We start from the raw sequence: 25,147 nt of genomic DNA, 5'->3' as shown, positions 1-25,147 counted from the left end.
CTTACCTGGCATCATGTCAGTTTTATAAAGTGACTGGAAGTATTCAGACATTCAGCAGTTGTTGTACTTTGTTATTAAATGTTGGAGAAGTTTCAAGTTTAAATAAAATATAATGATGCTTATTGGAATTGAATATGTATAAGTATAATAATAAAGTAACAGAAAACAACATGCAGGTTAACTGGCAATGACAATGTTTAAAGTGCAACCACTTTACTGGTCTTCATAGTGTGTAACTGTTGCTAGCATTATTGGGGTCACTTCCGTTGTGCTTTGGTTAGTGGTTAGGATTCAGTGGCTGTGCTCACCACGTCATTATAGACGTTTCATACCAGCCGACCGCTCCTCTCAGTAAACAGCTCCTGCACAGTTTGCTGTGCTTCGGCTCATTGGCTCGTTGTAGGAAGAAGTTGGTTCCAGTCAGGTGCCATCCACAGGCTATGGCATGATGTTGCAGCATGGAGTGATAGCCTTCCTTCATCAAGATCCATTCCAGACTATAGTCTGGTCGAGGCCAAGGTAGATTCAATATTCCCTAGGTCAACTTACCGACTTATCTAAACTTCTAATCAACTCACAGAGTGAAAATGTGAAGTGAGGAACGAGGACCAGAGTAAACACAGTTTTCTCCTCTACTTTCGTCTCTCTCATCTCGCTTCATCTCCTTTTCAACTGTAACCTTTGACCCTCATGTGACCCAAGTTTAATGCGATTTCCTGCTGGACGTCAGCAGCGGCCAGGAGCAGCTGAAACTGCCAAGATTAATACACACACTCACACTGATACAGTACACTCATGCATTTTAACTCTCCGACGAACGAGGGACCATGTGCGGCCGTCATTTCTACTGGTTGTCTCACATAAACGCATCATTTCTTTCTTGCCACAGAATTAACATCAGGTGGTGATAGCAGCACCGAAATAAGAGAAAAATGATTCAAGTCTAAATGAACAGTTTAAGTTCTTCATAACTAAAAAGATCAACTTCTAATTACTACTTTGCTTTTTGAAGGTTTGGTTCAGTTGGCTTCATGCTGTGGAGCAGTTCACAGCACAGGGTGAAGGGGCGAAAATCTGTATATGTTTGTCACAGGAGGATGTGCTGTAAATGTGAGAAGCCCAGGATGATTTCTGGTCCATGCAACACACACACACACACACACACACACATACAGAGGGCACACACACATTGCCTCTAGACACACACAAACACCCACTGAACGTCCTTCTGTGTCTGGACTGTTTGCACACACTAGACACACACACTCTCACACAGTACATCATGAGGACCTCCAGAGGAAAGATTCTATTAGAAAAACAAACACAATGACACACAAAGGACGCTTCTGTTTTCCCACACAGTCGTTTTCCTTTTCAGCGCCTGATTCACCTTTATTAATCCTCTAAAACCAATAAACACCAATAGCTCGCATCCAGCCAACTATAACATCACTTCACAAAGTCCTAACACACACACAGGACCAGATTCCTGTGGAAGGAGAGTACTCTCGACTTAAAAGTACTCAAGCGTAGTACTAGAAGAGAGGTGGGTACTGAAGGATTCTGCTAGAACAAACTATTTTTCCCAAATGAAAAGTTGAAGTAGTCGTTTGTAACACTGTATTTTCGTCTTGGTAGGTTTTGATGTGCTTGTTTCTGAAATCAACGTGATGACAAGTAGCTCAGAATTACTTCCAACTTCTTCTTACTTCAAATACTGACTTTGTTTGCACTTGTCAGCCAGTGTTTGCATGTTGCAGACCAAAACCCCACAGCAGCGCTGCAGCACCTTGCCAGCTTCTAACTAACACCTAGGCTATAGTGGCTTCTAGGCTTCATCATGAAAGCGATGTGGGCAAGGACAGTCGCATGTGTGGTGCTTCTTTTAGTCAGCAGAGTCGTGTTGTTGTTAAAAACTGTGCCAGGGAGCAGGCGGGGGCCACTTTAAGGACTTCAGCAGAGGAAATAAAATTTTATGGGGGCTGCTTCTAGCAGACTGTGATGGATTTCAGTAGCTACCAGCTTATGACACCAGGTCCTGTCCCATTATGACTGAATTTATTAGAAAATGGTGCTTCCAATTACACATTGCATTAAAATGACTTGTAATTAAAGTGTGAATTCTTCTGACGTTCCACAATTAGTATCTTCATTCAACTGAAGCTCTTTGAAACTCATCTTTGCATTCATTTTTGTCAGTGTCACTTTATTGCTGTGATTGACCCCCAGCTGTAGAGCCCTAAATTCAAAGGCCAAAGGGCACGTATGCAAAATAGAAGCTATCACCTCAATGTCACATTGCACAAATCCAAATTTTTGATTTCCCGCTCCGGGCAGCAGCGTCTATCTACACGATCAGTAGCGCCTGAAATGATAAGTCTGCTGCATCACACTCCTGCTGCTGATAGTGCAGCATCAGAAGAGAGGAGAAGTCACACTGAAACCACACACACACACACACACACACACACACACACACACACACACAGTTAAAACCATTAGTAGCCTTTTTTTTTTTTTTAGCACAGTTTCAAACTGTTAAAAAAATATCCTTTATCATGTCATTGTGCTGATACACCAACATTTGAACATTTCTGATATAAAAAGGATGCTGTGGCCACGAAGCTCCAGTTCCAAAGCAAGTGATGGTTTGAACGTCAGCTACTACAACAGCGTTTAGACCATAATGTCATAATGGTATCTAGAACATTTGTACAACATTTACGTTACATTAACGTTGACAGCTTGATTACAGCATTGGTAAATGTACAGAAGCCTCAAGGGGCAAGTAGGAAAAGAACTCATTTCTGGTGAACCATTTTCAAAGTCCCCATTTTTTCTGTCCTGCATTTTAGTTTCTGCCTTGCTTTTCATAACGACTCATTTTCTCACATGGGAAAAAAAAAACTTTAATATGTCGATGCATTGGAAACACAGGGGTCATGTATTGTGTCATATTATGTGTGTTTTTATGTCTTTCATAGGTCCAGAAATGTTCCACTTGCCTCTCAGAGCTTCTGTTTTAATGATCCATAGAAATTCAACGTTTGAACACTTAATATTTCTAGTTTTTGACATTAGTGGTGCTGTAATCATAACGTGTGACAGTGAATTCAAACATTTGGACAGTATGTTATGAATCTATAAATGAAGTCGTACGTTTTTACTCGATAATAAATTCACTTAAGAATCTTATTCTTGGTAAATATAGAAAATTATAACCTTGACAAAACAATATAACAATCTCCTGCATGCAAATAGCAACGTGTAAACACTGTTAGTTGACCTCCTTCATATTTTGCCCTGATTGCACAGAAGCAGACCTGGATACAGCAGCCAGAGCAGATGCATGCCAATGTTAAAAAAACACAGAATTCCCCTTTTTTGGAAATATAAAATCATCCGAAGCTGTTTTCTTAAAAAAACAGTTACAATGACAAGTATTTTTCAAAAATACCGAAGAAGAAATAGTAAGAGTTACTAAAACAAATGTAAGGCGTTCAACATTTTAACATTAAAGTACCTACCATCTTCTGACTCATGGGGGGAGACTATGTACTGGTATTTAACAATATTCCTCTTTACTTAAAGAAAAAGGTTGGCCCTTAAATTCAGAATTTGACTTAAAAGATCATTATAAGAACAAACAACGGGGTGAACAAGTTGTTTGTGTGTATTGCCAACATGTATAGTGTGTGTATTACATAAAAAGAAACGATAAACACCATCAGACAAGATTTTATTGAGTCTGGACTATGTGGGCCTGGGCCCACCCACTTAGAGATCAGGCCCAACAGGGTCAAATTGGAATTAATGAATACAAGTTACATTTATTTTTTGAGCGTTCTATTTATTATTTGACCACTACTGGAAACATTTCATGTGTTTGAGTCTTGAATCTGCTTCTAAACGGCAGCAGTAACATTTTGAAAGCTCTCTCATCTGTGCAAAGTGGTTTTACTCCTCAGAGCAGAGCGATTGGAGTCTATTACTGTAGATAGCACCCTGTCACCCAATAATGCAGTGGTGAATAGAAAAGGTTCGTATTCACCTGCCATTCCTAAGGTTGCACCGTGCCTGTTGCTGTTTTCTCTCCTCTTACAGTAGACGAGGCAAAGAGCAGAGTGACTTTTGTTCAATTCAGAACTTATTCTACTCTCCAATCGCTCTGCAGTGGACCATTTTCTGTCCCCTCCTGTGATGTGCTAAAGAGTCCATGAGCAAAACACTGAACCCCAAATAGCCCCCTGAGGGTCAGGCCAGCCACACAGCACCCCTGCCATCAGTGTATAAGTGTGTGTATGACTGAATAGCAGTTTAAAGCGCTTAGAGTGAGAATAAGGTGGAGAATCAATGCATAAGTGCAGATCATGTAACACTTAGTTAACACTGTTGTTTTAAAGGAATACTGAAAAGTGCAGGACCCCGGTTTTACAGGTCACTAGCTGCGACCTCTGGATCAATATTTTCACACATCCTAATTTCATGAGACCAGAGATTACTTAAGAAAGAAAAGAAAATGTTTTTTCTCCAATGCTGATGGATGATGGTGATGGACACTCAGCTGGGTTTGGCAGCGGCCTCTCGATAGAGCCACTATCAGAGTGAGCCTTACAGGCAGGGTAGCTGTGATTGGTCTCTTGTGCCTTCTCCACTCACTCTTAGCTTAGTTAGTGTGGGAACCAGTCCTCTCCTCTGAATCCCACTGCCCTGAGTCCTCTGCGAGCGCATTCCTGATTCTTTCCCTTTTAACATTTTAGCTGGATCTCCTCAGTGCTCTCTGTCTTTTGCCTCTGCTTCTCAGTGGCTGTCACACAGCTGGAATGTCCATCAGTGTCCACGCAGTTGTCAGAGCCTGTGGTATTTTGCACAGTTAAAGGTATGGCCACTTTTTCATCTGTTTGCGTGATTAAAATCTCGCCTCTGTCGGCAGAGTCTGTTTTGACGTTGTTGCTCGTGTGTGTGATCAGTGTCACGGTTGGGTAGCCATTGTTCTCATCAGTGGCAACCTCGTGGGAATCCGTAGCCGGGTTGGTAGGACTCGCATTGCCACGACGACGGCAGCAACAGAGCAGCCTAGCAACTGGTCTGATTATAGCTTTGTACAGGCCGTGACGGGCACTTTCACTGACAAAGCAGTAGAGGGCAGGGTCGGCCACGCAGTTCAGGGTGGTCAGCAATAGCGATAGGTGGTAGTAGTTGAATATAGCTAGAAAATAAGAACACAGGCCGTGAGGTTAAACTCCATTTTCATTCTTAGTTACTGGAATAGATTCCACAGATGGAAAAATTACCTTCGATAAAGTTGCAGTCCCGCTCCAGCATGGTGCGTACTAACAAAAACACATGGTATGGGGAGAAGCATACAAGGAAGATGAGAATGGTGCTGCTCACTAACTGCCTGATCCTTATCTTCTGATCCGGCTGTGTCCCTGCGCTCCGACCCACAGCACGGAGGACGCACAGGTAGCTGATCTGGACAGAAAAAAACCCCAACATGTTTCCATTTCAACACACACAAAGCAAAAATAAAATACCAAATTCAATATGTGACAACCAAGTAAAGGCAAGGGGGCAAAATGGTGAACATGCATTCATAAGAGTCCTGCAGCTCATTATGTGTCAGGAAAGGCAGGTACAGAAGTGATTAATCCCCAAGTCTTTTCTTTTTTTACCAGTGCTAGGTTTGATTTCCTGATCATTGTAGTGTGTTTCAGTCACTGTTATGGACTAACAGTGTAGACGACTGCCCTGTCAACCAGTTTAATGAATGTACATGTAATATTCCCAAGCTGTAGTAAGTTGCAGTTGACTATGCAAGGTTTTGCACTTGACCGGGACAAGTATCATCAGACAAGTTCATCTGCCTACTTACATAACACAAGAGGTCAGCATGGGAACATTTGAATGCTGGCTATGATCAACAGGCATCAGACCAACAACACAAAGTGCATCACAGCTGCTGCCTATGGTATGGTATAATAGGCTGTCAATAGAAACTTAGTATCAGTATGTTTGTTGACAAAATTAGCCCCGTTTATGTTGGTATCACATACAATTATGACCTATGTGTCACGTTTGGACATCCCATCTACTGTAATGTATACTTGTCTTTCTTTCTGTCAATCAATTCCTCTGCAGTGCAAGAGCTCTCCAGTGAGCCTGCTCAAGAACACCAGGCTGATAAGCCCTCTACTTAAAATGCTGCTGCATGTTAGCAAATACCCCCCAGGCTCTGTATTCAGCCCTGGCTATTGTATTTCCACCTTCAGCTCTACTCAAGATCGATGGATGCAAGTTTCCTTGTGCATCCACACAAGTGTTCAAACCCAGGAAATTGCTCTCACTGTGAAACTCCTCATGTTCAGTGTTGCATCATAAAAAAACAAACAAACCCATATCTATTGTAGCCATAATGCAAGAATAAATATGTGAAACCACAACACATTCGTAGTGCATCATACCGACAGAATGGCCAGCGGGAACACGAAGCCGACACTGAAGCGATAGAAGTTGATGTTGTACTCCCACGGCTGCATGGGGTAGTGCTCAAAGCACACTGATTGGTTCTTGCGGTCCTTGCTCAGTTCCTTGTGACGGAAGAAAACCACACCGACTGCGATCTCCTTCATCCAGATGGTAGCACTTGCAATCCATGCGGCATTCATGGAGCGCAGAGACGTGAACCTGGAAACGGAGATTTAAAAGATAGGAAAGGAAATGAGCATCAAAAAGGACGGATGTCTTTTGTTTGTTTAGTTTCTTCAGTATATGTATTTCTTCTTTCTTTCTTTGTACACTCTTCACAATGTTCTTATGAGTTTGATATATTCCTTATATCAAAATGTACACAGTGGAAAACCTGCCATACATGCCTATAGTAATTATAAGGTGTCTGAAGTTTCCTGATTACCTTAACGGATGGACCACAGCCAGGTAGCGATCCAGACTGATACAGCACAGGAAACCAATGGTGATGTAAATGTTTTCATAGAGCAGGAAACCACAGACCTGACACAACCATTCCTTGTGTTGCCAGTCATCACCCTGAAATGACAATAAATAAATCCTAAATCATCATGAGATGGTGATTTCTGACACTAGTCAGACATGAACTGAAGTTTAATCTTCTTAGACACACTTTTATAAGAGTGTAAAACTGACTTTAGGTTTTAAGAGCAGCATGAAAGTGTTTCTTATAGAAACTGATAGAAGTAACTGTTTATATATTTGACATGACATGTACAAATGTTATAGCTTAGCTATAATGTAATGTGTAAAATGTTGAGCACCTCATTTGATACATTTAGATAATAATCTCAAATGTACAGTCATTTAAACCTAGCAAAAAGTGTATGACGTAACCTTACCAGTTATACAAAGTATAGATTCATTTTTTTCACATTCTGCACTTTGCAGTGCATTTAGCAAATCAAATGTGTGACAGAACAGTGTTTTTTCGTTCGTTTGTTCAGTTCACCTGAAAGATGTACTGGAGCCACAGTGGTAATGATGCCAGGTATAACAGATCAGACACAGTGAGGTTCATTAAATAAACTCCCAGCTCATTCTTCTGCTTCAGCTGTAGCGCAGCGTGGTACAGAGAGTACAAGTTGGAGGGCACACCAACCTAGAATAAAGAAGATCATTCATTGTGGTTGTTTTCATCCTGTGTTAGCAGGCAGGTTTCTTCCGCCACTGTCTTCCTCTATATTAGTAAAGCACACTTTGCCTCTCCTGTGCTCAGACAACTCTATCACCAAAGAGGAACTCTCATTGTGCTGCACTCTATTCAAACCCATGCAAACCCACCATAACAATGCCAAAGGCAGCAATTTTAATATTCTCCCATTTTAAAAATATCCGTACACACTTATTTCTTTTTTTTAATGGGGAAAGTGTGTGGTATTGTATAGGGGTTTGGGTTTACTCAAAAAAGCACTTGTGCAGGGGTAGGTAAGCATTGTAGTTAACATTAATAAAAGCATTAATAACTAGTACATCACAGAACGTCACAGTTTCAAATAGTGAATGAAAAAGGCATCGGCAGAAACAATACTTCTAAAGGCCCAGCCTACATTTCTATCCTTTGTTGTCAAATTAATTAAATAATTAGCCATTAGTAATTCATTCATTAATCAAGTTTTAATCTGCATTATTCCACAGCTTAACCTCTATGATGGAAATACACTTCCTTTTAATCACGTATTTAGCTATTGGCACAACAATATCTGGAAATAACTTTAAACATTATTTGCTGTACTTTGTTATTTACCAGGTCATTATTATATTTGATTCATAATTTGATTATATTATATTATACATATGGAGTAATGCATTAGTATGGTCATAATAACCCAACTGATTTATAATACTTATGGCTTGTGTCTGTAATACTATAGAATTTGTTATGGTTTTATAGGTTGACCCCAATACACAATAAGATAATTAGAGAAGTATAAATTGTATACAAAGTTTTATAATTGAATACATGGCTTGATTTATAGAAATTGCTAGTGACTGTAATATATTACACAACCCCAGGAAATTTTCTACAACTCTTTCAATGTCACAGAATTTTAATCTTAACTTCCTTTGGCCACCATTTGACTTCCCGAGAAACATAAAATTTCTTGGTATTAATGGACAATTTGTTAACATCAAACCAAGATTAAATTTGTTCAACTCTCATTTAGTAATACTAATTCCAGAATAAAACAAATTTGTATTATCATTTCAACAGATCAGAAACATTACAAATGTCAATAATATAAAAATGAAGAGTTTTAGTAAAATCATTGATCCCTTGGAGACTCTATAGGTGACCTCTCTGAAAGTTTTCCATATAACTTTCCAATCAGGAATACTCTGCCCCGCTTATTCTATTCTTCTCCCATTTTCTCAGCTATAGGTTATGATCTATTGTGTCAAATTCCTTCTTTAAATGTATAAAAACACCAATTGAACACTCATCATTTTCAACTGCCTTTGCTATTTCTTCTCAAATGTGCCACTGGTGTATTACATCTGGCATAAAACTAACAAAGCATTTCATAAAACGAACATCAAACGAACAGTCACACATAGTGGTGGTAGTGTGAGAGTCTGGGGCTGCTTTGCAGCTTTAGAACCTCCTTCAGAAGCTCAAGCACACCTAGGTAAGACAGCAGCACAATGATCTGAAACACACCAGCAAGTCCACCTCTGAATGGCTCAAAAAAACTAAATTAACCTTATGTATATATGAGTGGCCTCATCTTAAATAGGCCATTCATGCTCAAAAACCCTCCAGTGTGTTTAAATTAAAACAATACTGCCAAAAACAGTGATGTTACTCACTGTTAGTCAAGAGTGGCACAACCAGTTATTAGGTTTAGGGCCAGAAAGGATTGAACAGCTTTTTTCCCCTAATAAATGAAACTATCACTTCAAAACTGCATTTTGTATTTACTCTAGTTATTTTTGTGTAATATGTGTATAATATGCAATACAAACAAGGAGTGAAATACTTTTTCACCACACTATAAGTGCTCACCACCCTGACAACCTCATCCTTCATTTAAACCATTTTACTCTACATAAATGCCACATGACACCTACACCGGCACTGAACACTGACAGCAGACACACAGACACACTTGCAACATGCTGAAATACTGTGTTTTTAGGAAGGAACTTGACCTCCTACAGCTTGAGACATGACTAATTCCTGCGTCACAAATACCTTATTTTAACAAACCTTTTCTAATGATGCCTGTACTTATGCAACACTTCACTTTTGCTCATGTTTCAAGAGCTCCACACTTACCAAAAGTACGAGGATATACACCGAGGAGAAGAGGTACTGGTGGATATCATGGTTGATGGTGCAGTTAATCCTGTCCTCCTCAGACATGTTGAACACCATGACATCCCACTCACACCACTTTACCTTCAACACACACTATTGGATTTTCTTCCAGACTCGTTCACACATACTCATAAGTGTAATGTAATGACGCACACACACAAATCCTCATGTTGATTGGAGCACTCAGCGATGGCTTAAACATCTCATTTGGTTGGGCACTGGTCCTGTCTGATGGGGCGGTGCTGCTTCATTTGGCCACTGTGGAATAGAGAATTGATTTTAGTAGAGATTCATTAGATGAACATTTGACTGTATATTAGATTTGCTCCTGTTACTGTGATGCTTATTTGGTATGATGGACATGATGCAGCAGAAATTGTTCTCAGAGCTTATCTACGGCCATGTTAGCAGCTCTGCAAGGATATACTTCAAATGTGATTTAGCAGATTTTCAACTTACTGTACTTTCAGTGGTTCTAGTTTGGGATTGTATTTAAATTAAATTAAAATATACAAAATCACTTTGTTGAAAAGACTACTAAAGGAAGGCAACAGAAAAATTCCACCTGATTACATGTTTTTTTCAGCTGTACGCACCTACTGTATGCAATATTATTGTGAATGTTCCAACTAAAGAAGGCAAGTTTAAATGGGTGAAGTTGCCCTTTAAACATGGTGATTCATTGAACTAAACTCTAATATTAAGATACTGATAGGTTCATAATGGCCATTCTAACATGCGGATGTGTAGCAGCTATAATCTCCACCATGTTCAGCACTTAATTAGCACTAAAGGATCCATAGTACAGCTGAGACTGATGAAAATGTATTTACGTGTTCACGAAAACTCAGACAAAATTAGGTCATTAAAGTAATCACAGTTCATCCTGAAGGAACAGCCTGTAGATCACAAGGACACATCCTCTGGGGAAAATGAATGTGCATTCACCCTTTTGTGGCATTACACTGCACATGTGGCCCAGTTTTACTGTTCACACTGTGGTATGGAGAAACTCAAGTGAAGAAATACTCTAGCTGTTGAAATTATGACCCCATCCGTTCAAGATTTCCATTTTGTCATTGATAACCACTCATGACGATCGTATCAATGATAAAACTCTGATCGTTCTTGTCAGTTTTGTTGATATTAGAAAATTCAAATGGAGACATTCTTTTTGCAAAGCACTGCAACACTGTGATGAAGACCAGACAACATTATTATGTAAGTAGCCTTTAATTAAAGAAACATCAAAAAGTGTTCTTTTTAAAAGGGGAAGTCATAGAATTACTCTTATCGGCGGCTTGACCAAGTAACAAGAAGTGAAACTCGGGTCTTATCTTATTCTTAAGACAAAACTAAATGTGTGTTACAAACAAAGACAAAGCAGTCAGACTCACACTGTGCTGCAAGTAAAACACAGCAGTTGTACAGAAACACACCACCCTTCTAATGTATGATCCACAAACAGTATCTCATTCACTGCTCCTACTACAGCAGCATGTTGCTTACTGGACATCCAGATCTGATAAATCTGTCTGAAACCAACTACAGCATCCCTCATCCTACATGCACCATTACAACATGTTCCAACAGCAGAATCCATGTATCTTACCATGGTTATGTTAAGGGTAGCCAACAGTTCTCCATCCAGTATCTACAGTGCTGCATGCCACATCACCACAGTGACACTACCCACTGTGAAAGAACAGCTCATGCTGCGCGCATCAAGACGTTTTGTATCACACAACAGGAAGTTCACATGTTGATCGACCAGCTTGCTGCCTCTCCCCCTCCTATCCTGTGTGATGTATGATGTATATATGCAGGTTCAAGCAGCACATGTGCATAAACTGGTTATGAAATGTGATCTGATCTTCACCAAAGTCACAAAACTTCAACAAACACAGTATTTCCAAGCTGATCAATCACAAACAGAAGCCATTTTGAAGAAGGTTTATTTTGTTGTTTAGGGACGATGTCATGCTGCATCATTCAGCTTCTAATGGGATTCAGCTACCACAGAATTAAATGCACATTTTGGGGTGGCCCAGTCAGACTTCAATCTAAGAGAGATGCTGAGGAATGACATGAAGTGAGTTGGAAACCAGGAAACTGTACACAATGCCATTATAATGTAATGTCTAGATATGTTCAGGGATTCAGTGCATGTCTGAAAGCAGCTTAAAACACCAGCTTCTGGAAATCACAACACACAAAAAGCTGCCAACTACTCTCCAAATTACTGCAGGTTAGGCAAGAGTAGAATCTGGCATGTGCTCAGTTTGCCACAGAGTGAGCAGGACTGACACAAAGAACACAGATAACCCTTAAGTGCTATTGGAATTTATCTGTGTGCACACATGCACAGTCATGAGTGCACCGACTTTAACGGAACATAATTTATTACAGAACACTTTTAGAACCTTACTTTGTCTGGGAATTGCTGTATTTCCTTTATTGTTGGGTCTTGAGAAACGTTGCGTTTGGCATTTCAGCTCCACCACAGACGCACCACAAAGACGGAGCCTCAAGATTGAGAAATCATGTATGTGATGTCTTAGGTTCAGTCATAGGGCACCAGGAGCCTGCGATTGGTAATTCAGCCTCAATTAAAAGACGACACTTTATTGTGCACAGGTGTCTTTAACACTATGCAGACAACATACAGTACTGCCACTCATTTAACTATACCCACTGATACTGTGCACACTTTTTTATTCAATTCATAGTGTCAGAGCTACTTTACTAAAATAATCACAGCTGCATGCAGTCACATTATTACTATCTCCAGCATCTTCAGTTGCTAAAACTTTCATACACTGATCTGACTTTCATCTGTCAGATTGTCAGGATTGCAGATCTCCAGTTAGCTAGAAAATGTATTGAGCCTGGACAGAAGTACCACACAAACACAAACACAAATATCTATGTCCATAAATCTAATGTCCAAAAAGCTATTCAAATTGCTTTACAGATGATTGACAAGATGATAAAACAGAACAAATATGAAAAAAAATTTGAATTAAGAAATGTTAAAATAGATGAAACATAACGTACATAACGTATTCTGCTCAACAATACTTGTCAACAGTATGATAAGCTTTGTGTTTTAACTGTGAAGAATGCATTTGCTGTTAATGAGGATAAATCGACAGAGAAAAGCTATTTTAAATCTGGGAAATACAGGAAACACCATCACAGGCCCTGCACTAACCCTGGGCATAGCCAATACAACCATTTAGAACGTCCTGAAAAAAAAAAAGGAAACCACTGGTGCACTGAGCAACACATTTCATTTGAGCTTAAACTCAAATGTCTTCAATGTATGGCAAAAACAATGAATCTGGCCATTTCAATACTTTCAGAGGGGGCTGTATATTTTGACTCACTTCCATTCATGCTCTCAGATCGAGCCAGTCAGTGAAAAGGAGCTGACTTTATGAATGTGCCTAAAACAGCATTGCTTCATCCTTTCCTGAGAGCTCCCGATCCAGTGAAGCCTCTCAGCAAAGCCTCCACTACGCTGCTTGTTTTGGCATGTGGCGTCTCAGCATCTTTAGAATGGCTGCGTAATAACACCCTGTGAAAACCATTTAGAGCCACTTTGACACAACACACTCAAACCACAGACATCATCTCCATTCTTCTCCGTCTGTCCCTCTGTTTGACTCTACTCTTCCTAAATAAACCAGATTCAGGCTCAGTGAGATGCACAGTGCAGTCCTTAACCTGCTGACTCTGTCATAGCCAACAGGTGGTGAACTGGAGGGATCTGTTCTGCAAATCACACATCACTCAAGCTGTATCACCTGCTCTCATACATCATCAAACAGAACTTCCTTTGTGGCAAGTTCACAATCTGACCACAGGCCGATACACTTTGCAGAGACACAGTCCATTCAAATCTATTTCAATGCAACATCAGCCAGTTGATACTAACCCCCTTAAAATGAGCAATAGAAACAGATCTCACATCCACACAGTGGAATCTGTTCTGATTCAGAGATTGGAGGTCAGGTTATAAAGCCCCACATACATATACATGCATGACAGCAATGACGGAACCCAGGAGCAGTTACCTACGTCAGCACTGTGGTATCAGTTCAGCAGACTGACGCCACATTCCTATCTACGACCACAACATTAACATCCCCTGCTACGAGCTGAGGATCACTGTGAGAGTTCCCTTTAACATATGTATGGAGTCACTTCAGTGAATGAAACAGGGACATTTCTAAACTAACTATATTATTTTGTTCTGTTTTTAATGAACAAGAAGAATGAATTAAATGTCTCCTCCCTCACACCGTCACTGTCTGTCTTGACAAAGCAGGGAAGTACAAATGGAACACAACCACTGCTAGAAGCGATGTTGGAAATCATTTGTAATTTGTAATTTGTAATTTGTAATTTGTAATTTGGATAAAGTCGTTTTTGGATGTACCACACATCAAAGAGGCCATCACGCTCTTTCCTGATACTCAACATAATATAACATATAGTGTAAATCACTCATGAACGAGCAGCCACGCTTAAGGTGTGGGATTCGAATGTTAAATAAATCCATTATATTTAAACAATCCCATGGGAATTCTCTTGCCAGGAAACCGCTCAGGGCCATGTTTACTACCTATAATATCCTACTTCTGTTGTCTTAGCAAAGCGTGCGTAAGGACATGACTCAGTGTTTCTCAGTAACATTATAATTTATATAGGTTACATCACAAAAAGAGACTTTACAGCATCAAGGTGACTAAATAAAATAAAATAGTGTGTATAAAATAATAATAAAATTGTTGGTACCCCTCCTTTAGAGAAAGAAAAACCCACAAAGGTCACTGAAGTAACTTGAAAGTGACAAAAGTAATAATAAACAGAGATTTACTAGATTTACTCTAATTCAGAGAGAGGATCTTTTCACTGGAACTATTCCTTTAGTGATTGTGTGTGTCCTTTAGTGTTCATTTGAGCCCTGATGATTCTTGAACAGATCAGGTCAATATTTCATTACATCATGGCTTCTATGAGTCATGGGAATCCCCAAAAAGAGTGATGGAGACACAGATGTTGGACATTATAGATTGAGCCTCGCCACTGTGTCTGCAGATAAATTGGTGATCTCAACCACTAATCCCTCTATTTTGCCTTGTTAGAAAAAGGATACAACTCCACCTCCAGTAAGTAGCTGGAGATAGTAGGTGACTGAAAAAAGTCAAATGGTTCATGAATAAAAGCTTGAAACCACCAACCACCTGCATACAGGTGCCATGGAATATGTCTGTTGTGAACTAATCAATACAGTGTTCACTTCAAGCACAGTGGTAATGACCATAGTGGCAAAATAAGTGACGCCGGACCCACACAACACGTCCATGCTCTGTGCAGCTGAGGAAAACTGCAGAGGTGGGTGCTACTTCTCAGTGGGTTCACATTACACAGTCATTTGTGCCATCGTGCACGTAGAAACACTGAGGCACTTTCGAGTCTAAACGGAAAACTCTGCTCTGTGCCTTTGACTGGTGGGTCTCTCTGCATCTTTAACTAGTACTGCACTGGCATGATAAATAACGTTATTTACTTTCCTTTCCTTTCCTTTTACTTTCATTTTTACTTTTTATTATTATTATTATTGTTCTTTTCATGTTCTGATCTTACATATCTACCTGTATGTATCAGCGGAGCCCCAGAATAAACCACAGACCCTAAATAAAGCAGAATGTGGCCACTTTAAGCTGCACACACACACTCATCACATCTAACCCAACCTTCAACCCAAACCATAAGCCTGTGTCAGTACTGACGCTGCAACCCAAATAGTAACCTCAAATTATGTTGAGGACAAAGAAACACATCCTAAGAGGTTTATGGGGACATCTACTTCCTGCAAAGATGGAAATACAAGAGAAAACACACGGACAGACACACAGTGATAACATGTGAGAGGGCCGTAACACACTGAACCATTCACAGTGGAGCACAGAGTGAGTGCGTCAGCCCAGAGACAGAGGAGAGACATGCTGCGGTTCACTGTACTGTTCAAACTTCAAAGGTGTTTCAGCTTTAACAGTCAGTCGTGTGCAGACGGCTCTTTTCTCTTTATTATGCTTTTAGCCTTTTATCGAGCACCGCTGTAACTGACTTATTGCTGCTCCTTGTGTCTGCAGGGTCAGAAACACCCACTGCAGCTGACTTGTTTACGGGACGTTAATTCAACTTGTACCGAGCACGATGTTACGATCTCTATGTAACTGGGTCTGTTTAGCGTTTCAAAAATACGTCATCACTACAGCACTCGGATTTACCTGGAGTTAACTTTGAGTTTATTAGATGAACGTGGTGCTTTGGCTGGAAACTCTCCCTCTCTCTCTCTCTCTCTCTCTCTCTCTCTCTCTGTGTGTCTATTGTTTCTGTCTTTTTTGAACAAAACTGAACAAAAGTTAGAAATCTATGTCTACTACATGATGCTCATATCATATTAACGGCAGTTAACTACACCTTATAAATCCCTCACAAAAGTCTTCTTCATTACCTGAGGGGGTAAGCAACTAGGTACCTTTACTCAAGTATTGTACTTAAGTAATTGTTCAATTCGTTTTTTGGGCTATTTGCACAGTTACTTCTTCTTTTACTGCTTTTCAGCACAGAATATTGAATATTGTTTAGTTACTTGTACCTTTTTGCAGATGTAGATCATTCATTTAAAAATAGGAACTGATTAATGCTGAGGCATTACTGCGAGAGCTGTGTTAAAACCACTTAAGATTATATACATCAGTTGGATTTTACTTTCAAATGTTGTTTAATCTCTAGTCTACGTGTACAGGTAGGAATGTAACATTAATGGCTCCACACACACACACACACACACACACACACACACACACACGCTGCACTTTTGCTCTTCGAAAAAACTTTTTTTTATCACTCAAATGATTTATGTGGAGCAGTGAAAGCAGTGACAAACCAGCCCAGTTATGATTGGCAAGCTGAGAACCACAGATGCAGAACGGATGTGTGTGGATGGATTGATTTCACCTTCACTACTCAACTGTGTCAAATGTGTTTTCAGCCATTCTGCTGTTCACTGTAAACGAACACGATGCCGTCACGACACGATCCTCTCATATGACTACAGCTGCCAACAAACTGTGCAGGTACAGCATGACCAGAGAGTGACATACACAATCCCAGTTCTCCCTGTTTAACATTTCTAACTTAAAACTTAATTAATTCCCTAGACCTCATGATCGATACCTTAACAAATTACCCCCTGATTAGTACCTTAACTTATTTCCCAGGGGCTGCTGCAGTGCTATTGCTTCTCTGTGATCGGTGACCCTGACAGCAGTAACCGTGGCAACAGCAGCCGGCTGTAAATCAGGCACAGATCAGGCGCAGGCAGCACACTGACAACAAGGCCGTTTGTCTGTCTCTGTCACATGCCTGGAGCACCGGTCATCACCGGCTATTATCATCTTCATCACCTTCATACTCCTCCAGATCATCAATAACATCTCCATCATCATCTGTGATTTTTTATCCCCATAATATAATCAGCCTGATTGGCTTAGAGTCAGACCATTTGACTACATCATTTGAACTGTTTGGGTTTGACATAATCTGACCTAAAAATAATTCTCCTACTGTTAAAGTTACTTATGCAGTTATGACATAAACACATTTCTTTTAATAACAGGATGTTCGTGTGTCCCCCTACACACAGCATCACTTGTAAACACTTTTGTTTTACTTTACCAGACAGCACCACTTCTGCCTAAATTCCTGGAAGGAGGCAGTTTTTAACAACATGTGAGGTGCCTGTAGGCTTTGGTCTCATGTGGCAGCACCGTGGTGAGAGCAGCATCACGGTGACCTCAACTTACTCACACGGACCTTGTCCTGATTCTGTTCTATCATTTCTATTAAAGTAACATAGTGATGGAAAGTGACGAGTTTGTTCAGAAGCAAGTGTACAGGAGGAACAAAACAGCATCCTTATCATAGTGTCACAACACGTGAACACAATAACTGTAACGACGTGCTAAAAGATTTACTTGTCTGCCTGTGGAGCGGCTCCCGTCTGGCCAACACCACACTTCTGATGCAAATAGCAGCGCTCTCCCAGGCATGGACAGATTACTGAACAGGCCCTATCAGGCACAGGCCCAGGGCTCTGTTGGGTTTGTGCCTTTATACGAAGTGAGTGTTAGTGCTTCTAGTTTGAAAGTCACAGGGCTCAAAGTAAAAAATATAAAACTATCCCAAAAGAGTCCGAAAAATGACCACGAAGACACAAAAATGTTTAAAAAAAAAAAGAGACACATTGTGATCAGAAACAGATTACTACACAGATACAAAAAAAAAAAAACAGTGCCACAGAATTATTCCAAAGAGACAAAAATGGCATTAAGGAGACAAAAAAAGACCAAGCATAGACAAAGAATGATGCCAAAGAGACGTAAAATGGTTTCAAAGAGAACTCAAATTCCCATAAAGAATAACCAAAACACACAAAACGTCCCAGACACACAAAAAAAGATGATACAGCAATAGATACATCAACCTGACTTCTAGTCATTTTATGTCTCTTTCAGTGTCAGGGTCCTGTGTAAGTAATAAGGGGGCGGTTTTACCTGTCAGTGCCCAGGAGCTCATTTTCTCCTAATCCGTCAATGCTCCCGGCAAACTGAGCTGTGTTATCCAGAGCAACTTCTATATGAGCTTTAACCTCGGGTCTTGTTTTTGTTTCTTTTCCTGGAGGTCTCCAACAGATGTGATTCATTGTACACACAAAAGCAGGATCACGTTTTTAATACACAGGTCATCAACCTTCAATACGTCATATTGATTAACACGTGTTCACACATGTCTCTGAATTCCCCCACAGCTTTGTAAACCTCTGACGATCATCTCTGTGATTTTCAGCTTCAGTCGTTAGTTTGTCAGAGTAGTCATCAAATCTGGATCACACAGGCTTAATCATCAGCTTTTCCTCCAACGTTAGTCATGAACAGTCGATAGAGTCATCTGAGCTCCTCCTTTCTCACGACTTACTCCGAAGGTAAATCAGCACGAAGGTTGTTTTTCTCTCAGCTCGCAGAGATTGAACCTCAGCGATGACATGAGATATGATCTGATAGTGTAGTACGTTCATCATCTACTGTAGCGCCACACCCACTTCACTCAGCAGCGCTCGGCCGCCGCGGCCGGACAGTCGCTGTGAACCAACACGTTCCTCAGTTGACCTCTTTGAAACAGACGAGGAAGGATAGAGTCGGTGTTTGTTGTTTGTGGCTGTTGTTCCTTTCAGACAGCTAAAACATTTTTAAGTTTAGGCCTTGTCATCAATAATTACGGTAACGTCACTATTCACTTCTAACTGACTGGTGCAAATTCCCAGACATTTACCATCTAACACCTTTTGAGATCACACGTGGGTCAATGTCCCACTTGGCCATTTTAAAGGCAAACACTACAGCTGGGAGGCCATCGACCTGCATTTAGCCTCCACAACCTGACAATATTTTCTCTCCTTTATGCTGAGTTTCCCTGAGTGAAGCTCCAACATTGGCTTTATTTTAATGCTATTCATGGTTCATCTGGACTTGGACTGGACTAGGATCAGGTACAGTGGTGTTTAAAAGACTTTGTTTAATCATATAGAACTTATATATAGATTGATTTCCATTGAAATCTTTTTATAAGTCACACATCACCCCCACCACTGCACGGAACATGCAGTATATGGCGACACTAGAGGAAAAGTCAGGTTTACCAGAGTCACTTGCATTAGAATTAATTATCTATAACTTATCCTGATGAACAGTCACAGGAGGCTTTGATTTAAATGTAGACACGCTCATATCTGACTTTACAAACCATTCTTTAAATTCTTCTCTAGCCCACTGAGCATTCGGGACCGACAGCGCACGCAGTTGTCACCACGGCCTTAAATTCTAAAAGAAAAATCCTGGCGTTGAAACTGGATCGCAGGCATCACAATGGTGACTGTGTGTACAGTGAGCTGTAATGAGAGGCGACCCTGCCAGTAATCACCGTGTGGTCTGCTTCAAACCCCTCTATGGCTTTTCGCCTGCATCTTTACTGCTAAGAGCTAATTGCCGTGGTGTTTTTTTGCGTTGCATTTCCCAGAGATCACACACCCACACGAGCACGAGAGCGTGTCATGTTTTCTTGAAATCTGACTGTGCACAATGCGCTTTCCTTTTTTCTCCGACCAGACAAGGTGCTTACCATCAACCTTTTAATCTACTCAGTTAGAAGATGTGTTTAGGTAACTGACACCCAACATCTCTAGTTCTCACTGACAGCTATCTGCACTATCATCAGTTCAGTAGACACATATGAGACTAGTGACTTCATCCAGCTACAACAATGGAAGGAAGTTATGAAAAAATCACATTGTATTGTAACTCACTACTGACTGGGCTGTGCACTACAAAAAAAACATCTTGCGCAACGTGAATTCAGCAACAACACAAACACAACATTCAAACGAGACAACATCAGCATGAATGAATGACGTGAATTGAAACAGCAATTCATTCTTATTATCAAGCTATTCCCTGCAACCATTACTGTTTCTCTACGTGCACAGTGTAAGCACTCTGTCACTAAGTAAACACATTAAAAAGATTTATATAGAAATAGGCACCATGGCAGCTCGATATAGGTTTAAATAATGAAGGTGTAGCTCAAGAAAATGAGTTGGACTCCTGGAGTGAACACAACTCAACTGGCCTAAAACAAAGTCATAAATCATTAGAATATAACAGCATGGTTACTGGCTTTATGCACACTAAACAAAACCTTCAACAGCATGTGAACTTTCCATGGCTTCTAATTTATCATCATATCTAAATTCAAACCATCCCACTAAAACATTAGCACAAAACTTATAACACACTTTAGGATTTTTGTTTTTACTACACAATTTTCCAAAACCCACATAATACCCAAAACACAATTAGCAGTGTCTTGGTGGAATAACTAGATATTTTACTCAATGCTGCCACCAAGTGACCAAGGTTTGAAATGGCATGTGCACCTCTGGCAGCACACTCACATAATGATATAGCTAATGAAGGTTGACCACAAAGAACTTTAACCGATATTTATTGGAAAATGTTGCTCTATTAAATGTACAGTCCAGTAACAAAGGTACAAATTCTAGTTTCTGATGCAGCACACTACGAGTCATGGCATCAGATAGAAGTGGAAATGATGAAGCTCTTTGCAGATTTGAATCACCTCGTATCACTGACTATGCAGTGAATGTTTTCCTATTTTCCTCTAAATATACACTACAGTTTCCTGCACATTCTCAAACATGCTGGAAATCATCTTTATAATCATTCATAACTAAAAAACACACACATTTACATTCCCTAGCTACTTCCCCTAACCTTAACTTTCACCACTAAATGGCTAACCCAAACACTAACCATAGCCTGAACCTTATACTAACCTTAACCCTGAAACCAAGCCTGGACTTCAAACAGCCCTCTGAATGAGCCTGAGGAAGTTAGGACCGCTGCATGGGTGTTTAGTGGTCAGCACCGTCGCATCACAGCAAGGAGAACCCAGCTTTTCATCCACAGGTCGGTTGGTTGGGTGTGTTTGTGCCGTTTGCATATCTCTGCAACCCCTAATGGGAAAAGCGGTTAGAATAATGGATGGAAATAAAGTTGTGCTATAAATGAAGTGATCCTGCCGTACAGCAGTATTTAACTGCTGCTGTTTAAAATCTATAACATGACACAAATGAGCTCTTAGTACTGTTTGGAGTTATTATTTATAGTATCTGGGATAAGTCACATATGTTTCTGTGCCTCTGTGAGCACAGATGTTGTGACAATCTTATTGTTTTCCAGTGTTCTTCAGTCAGTCAGCACTGCACTGGCAAGTTACCATACCGTGTATAGTCAGTCACTACATCCAAATAAAGACATTATGTAAATCCAGCATTCACTTCCCAACATCCCCACATGTTGTGCGTGAGTAAAGTCAGCGAGCTTTGTAACGTGATCGTGTCCACACTGTGATAAGCTGCACTAATTGTGTTCCATGCCTCAGTATCCTCATATTCCATCTTATCTCTGGTATAATTCTAATCGTGCTGAAACCTTATCCCGCTTATTGTAAATAAGATATGAGCAGTACACGAGCCAACGTCTGCTCAGAATTCTGCAGTATCCTGAGTGACAGCCAAGCGACAGAGGTACAGTGTGTGTGGGTCTACTGCTGGAACTAGCTGTGCTGGGACTGAAACACCTGCTAACACTGAACGCTCACATACAGAATTAACTTATAGCACACTGACCCCTCACCCTGACGCCCTAAATGATGAGCTCATCAGATAGAAGGAGAAACTGAGATGTGTCCCAGAACTCAGTCCAGGCCACGAGCTCTGATTAGAGCAGTCGAGTGCTGACATTCTGTCAGATCCTGTCATGTTAACTGACGTTTTATTTATACGTCACATTTCTCATGCTGTGAAACGTCCTCAGGTTCCCCCGCATGTAAACCCTGAAGCCTGCTAGGATCCTCTCAAAGCCCGCAGAACTTGAAACCAGTGAAACCAGTTCCACCAGGGCCACCAGACCACATGGGGGGTTCCAAAAATCCATTTTCATTAGAGCCCAGAACCCCCTCAAGAGATTGAACCAGGACCCGTTCAGGAGCCTGTCACAGTCCTCTGTGTCCACATTTAGCTCTACTGCCTGAGCTGAATGTAAAACCACCGACATTGAAAACGAGGCCTGGTGTTTTCTGTCTTCCTGCTAATGTCTTGAGAGCACTGAGAGGACCTTTTTATGGATGAAGGAGGCTAATGTACACAAAGGGCCACTGAACTCCACTGTGCAATGGTGCCCAATGTCTAGGCCTAGACCCAAGGGCAGGCTGCAAGGAGATTAAAAAGGGGGGGCCTAAGTCAAAAGCAATTACACCCTGATCAACAGTGATTTGCATGCGGTAAGACCAGCAGAGTTCTGCTCTGACTGGTGGTCAGAGAATCCCCAGTATGAGGACAAATCCATTACACACTTACACACAGCTTGTGATTATGTTTGTCGCTGGATATAATTGAATTACCTTTATTTCCTGTTTCCATTATCGGGCTATTTCGTTATCGGATTTCTTTAATTAATACACTAAGTCGTGTATTCATTCTCTCTGCGTCGTGACTAATGCTGTAAATGTACTGTAAATGGGGAGCACTAATGCTTCGCAGTGCACTGAGGTGCTCTGGCAACTCCGCTGCTACCCCTCTCTTGAACCGACTCAGCCTCACTACAGAGTGTCTAAAGACGTTTGCTGGCATCCACACTGGACGTGTCGCTGACCGGATCGCAGTTCACGTGCGATATCATCTGCTGAGTTATTTGGCCTGTGGTTCAAGTTCTGATCTGTATTTCCTAGAGCAGGGGACCTGTCACGACCACTGTTCTGATTAACGCAGATCGCTGAGCAGGAGTGTTTATCTAAGCAGCAAAGTCCATGGCTGGACCCCTGCACTGTTACTCATCTGGACAGTAAAGAGATATGACCTATATATATATATATATAGAGAGAGAGAGATATAGACATAGATGACCCATATCTTGTCCCTCCTGGCATATATGTTTACACATTTAAAGTTGTAGAGACTGAGCTTTACTTCTTTACTGTACTCTACTTCTATATTCAGTCTGCATTTGTAACCTTCTCAAGTCTTTGTGATGTCGAGTGCATGAAGCCACAGTGTGTAGGTTAGTAGACAGCTTCAGCCTCTTAACAGTAGCTTTAAAACCACACTGCAGTGATGAATATGTTGATATTAACAAGGGTTCATTCAGCTTCAGCGTATGATTTGAGCAGTGCAGATGAAAACTCCCTGCACCACTGATGGTGGAAATGTCACAACCACAGCTAACAACAGCAGCTGCACAGCTGGACACCAAGTGGGAGGACACACTGTTGACGCTCTGCTGTGAGGAGAACATCACTGGCTGCCAATCCTGAGGATCTGACACTAACATGAGTGTAGAATGTGTGTTTCTGTCCTCTGACCTGCAGTGTGTGATGCTCCCCCAGATCAACACCACACTAAGGTGTGTGTGTGTGTGTGTGTGTGTGTGTGTGTGTGATGTCAAAAACTTCTGCAGCCCAGCAGCATCATCACTACATCCACATGACTTTTAAACTTCACTGTGCAACTTCCCGTGCAGTTCAGGATCTGATGTGTGTGAGTGTGATGCAGGGCTGCTGCTCCCAGGGACCATTCAATGAATATTACATGAAGCCCGGCAGTCAGTCCATCAGCAGCCGGAGAGAAGAACAACGGCCATGTGGACGTCGCATCTTTCCAGCAGCAGAGACACAATTCAACCCAGTATCTCGGAACTCTCTTAACTCCGTTATCATAAGACGTTCAACAGCGGGACTCAGCACTAAAGTCTCATCAGTTGATGAGCAGATGGAGAAATAAACACACATGCTGCGAAATATGAAGATCGACCAGAAAACAAACAAACAAACAAACAAACAAACAAACAAACAAAGTGCAGATGAAATAAATGGATGAAGCGCATTTCTTACCGAAGCTCTCCGCATCTCGCCGTCCGCCAGCTCTCTTGTCTGTCTCCGTGTCCCTCTCTCTTGTCCTCACACTTGTGTGGTCTGTTCCCCTCCTCACGTCACGCTACACACTGTCCACACACCGCGTCCACTGTGAACAGCCCGTGTGACGCTTCTCATGCAGGATCTTATCGGCTGATCCATGTAATAAATCTGTTCACGCCTAGATTCGCGCCTGTGCTGTGAAATGCATCGATCAGACTGAGCCCCCTGCAACTTAAAGCTGCTGTAACTGAGGGGTTTGGCCACTTGAGGGCAGCACACCAAGCTGCTCGTCACAAAACAAAATAAATAAATAAAACAAAAAAAGCACATCTTAATTTAAATGAAAGAGCAGGTGGAGAAGCAAATTATTAGTCAACTTTAGTTCAGCTTTTTAATCTTGGATAAGCAGTTTGGCTTTCAGGGTCGCAACACAGTCTCACTGCTGATCTACATATACCTACACACACACACACACACACACACACACACACATAAATACATATATATATATATTCTCTGTACAGTCACACACTGCATGGCTGATGGCAGTTTGTAATCCGGAGCTGCTTCTATGTTACAACATACCTGAACAATAAAACAGGCCGGCTGTGAGAGCGCGTGGGCAGTGGGAGGTGTGCGTCTGAATGCCCTGTGAATCACACTTCCTACCAC

General features: G+C 41.0%; 1 protein-coding gene across 3 annotated transcripts; it reads right to left on the bottom strand.

Annotated features, from left to right (window-relative positions):
- Nucleotides 1-2,518: 2,518 nt before the first annotated feature.
- Nucleotides 2,519-24,691, bottom strand: LOC113159702 (ovarian cancer G-protein coupled receptor 1). Of its 3 annotated transcripts, XM_026356555.1 has the most exons (8): nucleotides 24,452-24,691; nucleotides 21,339-21,518; nucleotides 9,809-10,108; nucleotides 7,481-7,630; nucleotides 6,914-7,047; nucleotides 6,465-6,687; nucleotides 5,295-5,475; nucleotides 2,519-5,209 (listed from the first exon to the last, which is right to left on the bottom strand). In XM_026356555.1, the coding sequence occupies exons 3-8, from the start codon at nucleotides 9,905-9,907 to the stop codon at nucleotides 4,749-4,751; spliced, it is 1,248 nt and encodes a 415-aa protein (XP_026212340.1). In that variant the 5' UTR covers nucleotides 9,908-10,108; nucleotides 21,339-21,518; nucleotides 24,452-24,691; the 3' UTR covers nucleotides 2,519-4,748. The 3 variants fall into 3 exon arrangements, with proteins under 3 accessions (XP_026212340.1, XP_026212339.1, XP_026212338.1); XM_026356554.1 differs by lacking the exon at nucleotides 21,339-21,518; XM_026356553.1 differs by lacking the exons at nucleotides 21,339-21,518; nucleotides 24,452-24,691 and adding an exon at nucleotides 11,463-11,564.
- Between the last annotated feature and the right edge of the window lie 456 nt (nucleotides 24,692-25,147).

Source organism: Anabas testudineus, chromosome 12, assembly GCF_900324465.2.
Source record: "Anabas testudineus chromosome 12, fAnaTes1.2, whole genome shotgun sequence".
In the NCBI taxonomy this organism is placed as follows: domain Eukaryota; kingdom Metazoa; phylum Chordata; class Actinopteri; order Anabantiformes; family Anabantidae; genus Anabas; species Anabas testudineus.
Note: the sequence above shows the minus strand (reverse complement) of the source record. Positions and strands in the feature narration are given on the sequence as shown.